General features: G+C 45.6%; 1 protein-coding gene across 1 annotated transcript; it reads right to left on the reverse strand.

Annotated features, from left to right (window-relative positions):
• Nucleotides 1-362: 362 nt before the first annotated feature.
• Nucleotides 363-5603, reverse strand: NEFL (neurofilament light chain). The gene is made up of 4 exons (XM_039876348.1): nucleotides 4099-5603; nucleotides 2975-3099; nucleotides 2227-2546; nucleotides 363-1640 (listed from the first exon to the last, which is right to left on the reverse strand). Exons 1-4 carry the CDS (start codon nucleotides 5143-5145, stop codon nucleotides 1504-1506), a joined length of 1629 nt encoding a protein of 542 aa, XP_039732282.1. The 5' UTR covers nucleotides 5146-5603; the 3' UTR covers nucleotides 363-1503.
• Nucleotides 5604-6619: the final 1016 nt, after the last annotated feature.

The raw sequence follows: 6619 nt of genomic DNA on the forward strand, positions 1-6619 counted from the left end.
ACATATATTTAACTAGAAATAGGTAATGTGAAGGGATCGGATAACTTTAAATGGAGACCACTTTGCCTTCAATTAAATCCATAATTTTTAAAAGTTATCTAAAGAACAAATATTGAACAAAATTAACTGACAAAGCAATTGTGTAAGAACAGAGTGGAACAGCAGATAATAATTTCATCAACATTCCACATCAAGTGCAAGTGCAAGAGCTTTCACAACTTTACAGTGGACGGAGGGGACCGATGGGGTGTGTAGCTGATGCAGTGTCCAACCAGTCAGAGCTATCGTTTAAATCCAAGTATTTGTCAATACACATGCAGACACGTGGCAACATAACATACACATATAGAATCTCCCTTTAGTGACTTATAACAATTTCATTATCTGTTTCTGTAGTTTTTAAAAGGTTTACAATAGGTGGCATTAAATGTTATTTATTTGAGGCAACAGAATTAAGCTAACAACACACCGAATCATGAGCTCAGGATTGCAGGCAATATGTTTGCAATGACAAATACCTTTTGATGTTTTTACTTTCTCTGTCCAAAATTGTACATTTCTAAAAAAATTATTCCTTCTGATTATGTCATTTGCTTGGGTTCAACTTCTGCTCATGATAGTTAGACTCTATATTTTAATGTGATTATAATGATGGCCAGGTGGGACTCATATTCTATCCAAATTGCATTTATTATTATATACTAGTTTTAAAGGTACCTGTTTGCCATCAAGTGTATGTTTAACATATAATTTCAGAATCGCCTGCAAGAAAGCCATTCCTAACACTATATTATACATTTTATGGGGCAAAGTATATTACTATTTATTATAAAAGAAAAATAACTCCAGAGACTCCCATTTATTCAAGTTCATTATCAGTAAAATTTTTGAAGGGAGATATTTCATAAATGGTCATGACTTAACTGTATCCTTCATAATTACCAATTAAGTGGAGAAATGCATTGTAATTGTTAATATTTCGGCTTAAGAAAAACCCGGAGGGCAAGTTTACTTGTATGTGGCTTATATTGGTGCCTTCTTTAAGATAGGTGAATTAAGTCAACAACCACAAGAAATGTCATTCAGTGTAACTTTATTTACTGTTTATTGCACATAATTCAAGGTCTTTAATTTCTAACCACCAGAGGTTCAAAGGACTATTTTTTCCATGGAGTTTAACATTAACATTAGTGAATTCACTTATTCACATGTTTTTAATTGTAAACATCTGAATTATTCACATTGCCACAGATCCTGAACTCATAAGCATGGACCATGCACAGGCTGGCAGCAAGCCAGGAAGCCACTCTGCAAGCAAACAGATACTCAGCATAAGGAGAAAAGTCATAGCACAACATTTAATGTCCAACCTGAGTCATCTCAGAATTATACATATGTTGACTTCTTAATTCATATAGTATCTGGAACTCAACTGTTTGGTTGGTGATGGGGTTGATCTGATTTGGGGAGGATTATTCCTGGAATAATTAAGGAAAGGGGGGCTCAATCTTTCTTCTTAGTTGCTTGCTCCTCCCCAGCACCTTCATCTTTTTTCTCATCCTCTTCGACTTCTTTGCTGTCTTCCTCTTCACCTTCACCTCCTTCTTCCTCCTTTGCGTCTTCAGATTCTTCCTTGGCAGCTTTAACATAAAAAGAAAATGTACAAACCCCCAATCCAGGGTGAGTCCAATCCAAACACTTCTGCTTAGTTTTGGGGGGAAATCACAAATGTCAGAATGCTTCCCCAAAACCGCTTGGCTCTACTTTCCCAAAACACATGCGACCAACAATACTGCCAAGAACGCATATTTAGATAGAATGAGATGACTTCTAGGTCTTGGAAGCTCTATTCTTTTCTAGGACCTCAGTATTTCTTTTATCATGTGCCTGGTATTCACTTTCATTCTTTAGGACACCACACTGCCATGTTTAATGAAAATATTTTAAACTGTTTAGTAGGAATGAAGAGAGCAGGGGCAAGGGTGGGGGAGGTATATTTTTAAATGCTATTTTCAAGAAACTGCCACACTAAGGAGAAATGTGTACCTTTGGGAGAACAGCCAACCAGATGCTCACTACAGGATAAACATATCTTAACATTGTAAACTCATATTTGAATGGAACTTCTTTGGCATAAACAATGCTTCATTTATCTTATCCACCTACTAACAAATATCTACATGTAGTTTGCACTTGAAGTTGGAAGGGTTTGTCTTTTTATCCTACCTTCTTCCTCTTCTGCTCCCTCCTCTTCCTCAGCCCCTTCCTTGTCCTTCTCCTCCTCCTCAGCTTCTCCTTCAGAGTGGGGTTCGTCCTTGGCTTCTTCAGCTTTTGAAGCCTCAATGGTCTCCTCCACCTCAATCTGCTCCTCCTGGACGTGGCTGGTGTAGTAAGAAGGGAAGGAGCGTGCCGACATCAAGTAGGAGCTGGTCTGTAAACCACCATAGGCGGATCGGCCAAAGACCTGGGAGCTCTGGGAGTAGCCGCTGGTTAAGCTTCCCACACTGGTGAAACTGAGCCGGGTCTCCTCACCTTCCAGGAGTTTCCTGAGGAAGCAGGGGCATGGTTCAGTTAATAGACATGAATGCAAGAAGTGTGCTGAATGACTTGCTCTGAGCCTATTAAGCATCATCTTCCCCTAATGCCATCCTTAAAGGCACAAACTAGAGCAAGATGGCAATCACCAAAACCTAATGACTGGGGATACTGTGACTAAGACCGAACGACAATAACGATAACAACAAAAAACTTAAAAAAAAAATGGTCCTATTAAATTTTAAATGTAATAGGAAGGTAAGGATAGGACTTATATAATTAAATTCTAATATATTTGTCTAAATACTTACTTGGAAAAATCCAAAGAACAAACAATTATTTCAAAGGATTATTCTTGAAGCTTTCCAAGTCAACATAAATGAGATCTGAATTTTGTCCCGAGGCTGAATGGCTGTGGCCTCTGACCCTCAGTGTTTACCTGTAAGCTGCAATCTCAATGTCCAAAGCCATCTTCACATTGAGGAGGTCTTGGTATTCTTTCAAGTACCGTGCCATTTCACTCTTTGTGGTTCTCAACTCATTTTCTAATTTGTTGATTGTGTCCTGTTGGGAAAAAAAGAAAGGAAAGAAAAGAAATCCAAGCACATACACCTACTGCTATCACTTTACTGCAGTATAGCTGCAAAGTGCCCACCATAGATGAAATCTCCCCTAAATCAACTGCCTTTTCTTTTTTAACCTTTCTTTCCTTGCCTTAAAAAAAAAAAAAAATCAGCTTCATGAAACATGACAGCAAAAACATAATTTTAAAAAACTGATGGTAAAAATTATTTGATTGGAAAAAATTCTTTTGTCTAATGATCATCCTTAAAAGGAACTAAATTGACTTTTCTCATTCATTGGTTAACTTTATCCAGGTCACAGGAAAGTAATCCATTTCTTTATAGGTGAAGGAAGTAGCTAGATAAAATATATATATATATATTTTTTTTTTATCTAAGATATTTTCTACTTATCTACATTATTTTTTCTCCTCCCCAGAAGATGGATATCCTTTAAAAAGAAATGTCTTACTGTGAACATCATTACCTACTACGACTTGGGCTGTAATCTTGTCTGCCTACTAAGGGAAAGGAGTGATTGGTAAAACTAGTCAGAAAGCATGCTGGTCACAAGCATCCTTCAGAGCTAATGAGAGCTCTTCGCTGTATTTATTAACCAGACAGTCCAATCCGTGCCGCAGAGCAACTGGTGGCTGAAGCAGGACAATAGAGAGGAGGGCCGGAGGCGTGCCCAGCTCCCACCCCCACCACTTCGCCCACCCCACCTAACACCCTGCAGTCTGGGCAGCTTTAATGGGAAACGTGAAATCCACTGCACCAAGCATGACTTCCCAGACTGCAGTCGCGCCCCCACTCCAGCCCCCCAAGTGCCCCACCCTTCCCCCCACACAGTCAAAGGAGCCAAGTCCTGCAGCCTGACAGCTGCATGTAGAGGCCTCATCTCTGGTCTCCACTTTCTGGGCGCGTCCTCGACACCTCCGCCGCAACTCGATTATGCGGCCCTCTCCCCCTCCCCGCTGTGTTTCGCCTAGTGCGGTACCTGCATAGCACTAATGTCGGCATTCTGCTTGTCCTCAAGCTCCTGCAGCTGCTTCTCCAGCGCTTCGTTCATGCCCCGGCACGCTTCGATCTCCAGGGTCTTGGCCTTGAGCAGGCGGCGGCTCTCGGACACCTCGTCCTTGGCGGCGCGCACCGCGTCGGTGTTCTTGGCGGCGCTCTCGGTCAGCACCGTGAAGCGGCTCTTGAACCACTCTTCGGCGTTCTGCATGTTCTTGGCAGCCAGCTTCTCGTACTGGGCGCGGATGTCCTTGAGCGCGGCGGAGAGGTCGGGCTTGGAGGACACGTCCATCTCCACGGAGATCTGCGCATACTGGATCTGCGCCTGAAGCTCGGCGATCTCCTCTTCGTGCACCTTCTTCAGAAAGGCGATTTCGTCCATCAGGCTGTCGATGCGCTTTTCTAGCTCCGCTCGGGCGAGAGCCGCTTCGTCTGCGCCTTTGCGCGCTTCCATCAGCCGCCCCTCCGCGTCCTCGCGGCTCAGCACCTCCTCTTCGTAGCGCGCCTGCAGATTGCGCAGAGTCTCCTCCAGCCCCTCACGTTCGCCCTGCAGCGCCTGCTTCTCGTTGGTGGCGTCTTCTGCTGCCAGGCGCAGGTCGCGGATCTCCTGCTCGTACAGTGCCCGGAAGCGCGACGGCTCCGAGTGTTTCTGGCGCAGCACCAGCAGCTCCGCTTCCAGGACCTTGTTCTGCTGCTCCAGTTCGTGCACGCGCTCGATAAAGCTGGCGAAGCGGTCGTTGAGGTCCTGCAGCTGCGCCTTCTCCTGGGTGCGGATCGACTTAAGGTCGTTGCTGATGGCGGCTACCTGGCTCAGGTCGAGGTTCTCGAGACTGGGCATCAAGGAGCCGGAGCTGGACGAGTAACTGCGGCGCACGGACAGCGAGGAGGAGACAGGCGCCGAGTAGCTGGAGTAAGCAGAGCGCGCGGTGCTGTAGCCGCTGCGCACGCTGGAGATGTGCACCCGGGGCGTCTCCACGTAGCGCCGCTTGTAGGAGGTCGAGTAGTACGGGTCGTAGCTAAAGGAACTCATGGTGGCGGTCGGTGCCCCTCTGACTGGCGGTGGGGACAGAGGCCTACAGAGAAAGAAGAATGGGAGAAAGAGGGAGAGGGAAAGGGAGAGGGGAGGATGGATGGCTGTGTGCGGCTCGGCGCGGTTCTGCCGCCCGTATTTATATGCAGGGAGAATTCTGACGCAGCCTGCGATCGATCACGGCGCGCGCGGCCGGTGGGGGCAGCGCTGCTGCAGCCGGAGGAGGATTCTGCGCAAAAGGAAGGCGGGGGCGAGCGACAGACCGCTGGGGTGCTGCGGCTCTCTCGACTCTTCTACTTTTCTCTGCGGCCCCCTGTTTTCTCTGAGACTCCATACTCCTCAATCATTTGCTTACCCCACCCCGTTCTACTTACTCCTTGACCCGGTATCACTCGGAGTCTGAAGTATCCCTAATAACAGGTTCTCACTCCCTACTGACACCTTAGTTTTCCAGATTCCGGTACCTCGAAGACATCCTCTCCCCTAACTCGCCACTTCCCCACCAGGGGTCCCCGTCATCATCTCCCTTAGTGTTAATGGTGACAATGCAGTTACCCTAGGGCACTGGAGATTCAGATGATAGTCAAAGGATGCCTGTCTGCGGCATATATGACAGAAAGTTTTCTATATCTTTGTATGTAGCTATTTCTGGTACTTTCTTTAATTCATCTCCCCTTTCTCCTGGTTTTTTTTTCCCTTCAATGCGTTGTTTCTACACACACACGCACACACACACGTTAAAACTGCAGCACTGCAGGTGTTAATTTTAGCGTTTATAAACCTCTAGAGCAGGTATCGGCCTTTTTGTGTTTTTAGATTTTTCTCATTTCTTTGTGAGGAATGAATCCTCTGATGCTTGTGGCTCGTAATGTGGTCTATCGTGTAGGTGGAGGAGAGCCGAGAATGAGTTGGAAATGAACCGGGGAAAAACCCTACTGCACACGCAGCCGTGAGCTCCGGAGAGGGTACTTCGGACTGTAAATGCTACCTTCATTTTCATCAAGCTGAATTCCCGCTTGACTTCCCTAACCCCGTCACATTAAAAGCCCCTTTCCTTCCTTTTACACCTTCATAGCACCCAACCTGATGATTTCAACGAGCCATGCAGATGGCTGACTCCGAGGGAAGCGGCTGCTGCCAGCCCAGAGCCGAGCCCCAGGGCGGTTTCCCCGTAACTCTGAGACCTAGGACATCTCGTTCTGGGGCGGACAATTCTTTCTCCCGATTCACTGTAATAAGTAGGTAACAGGTACAGTAAGGAATCCATGGATTTCCTTTAGGAAACGCCTAGATACCTGAATCTATGCACGTTGTCAAGCACCGTGGTAAGGTCCTGCGGTTTGCAGAGCACATTACACTATATATTAGGGAGTCTCCGCTTTCAGGGGCGGATTGCAAACGTTTACATTGGATACCTAAGATTTTTCTAAGCAAGCATTTAATTTTTGTTTTATTTGTATAAAAGTAGCATTTG

This window comes from Pteropus medius, unplaced genomic scaffold, assembly GCF_902729225.1.
Source record: "Pteropus medius unplaced genomic scaffold, Ma_sr-lr_union100, whole genome shotgun sequence".
Classification (NCBI taxonomy): domain Eukaryota; kingdom Metazoa; phylum Chordata; class Mammalia; order Chiroptera; family Pteropodidae; genus Pteropus; species Pteropus medius.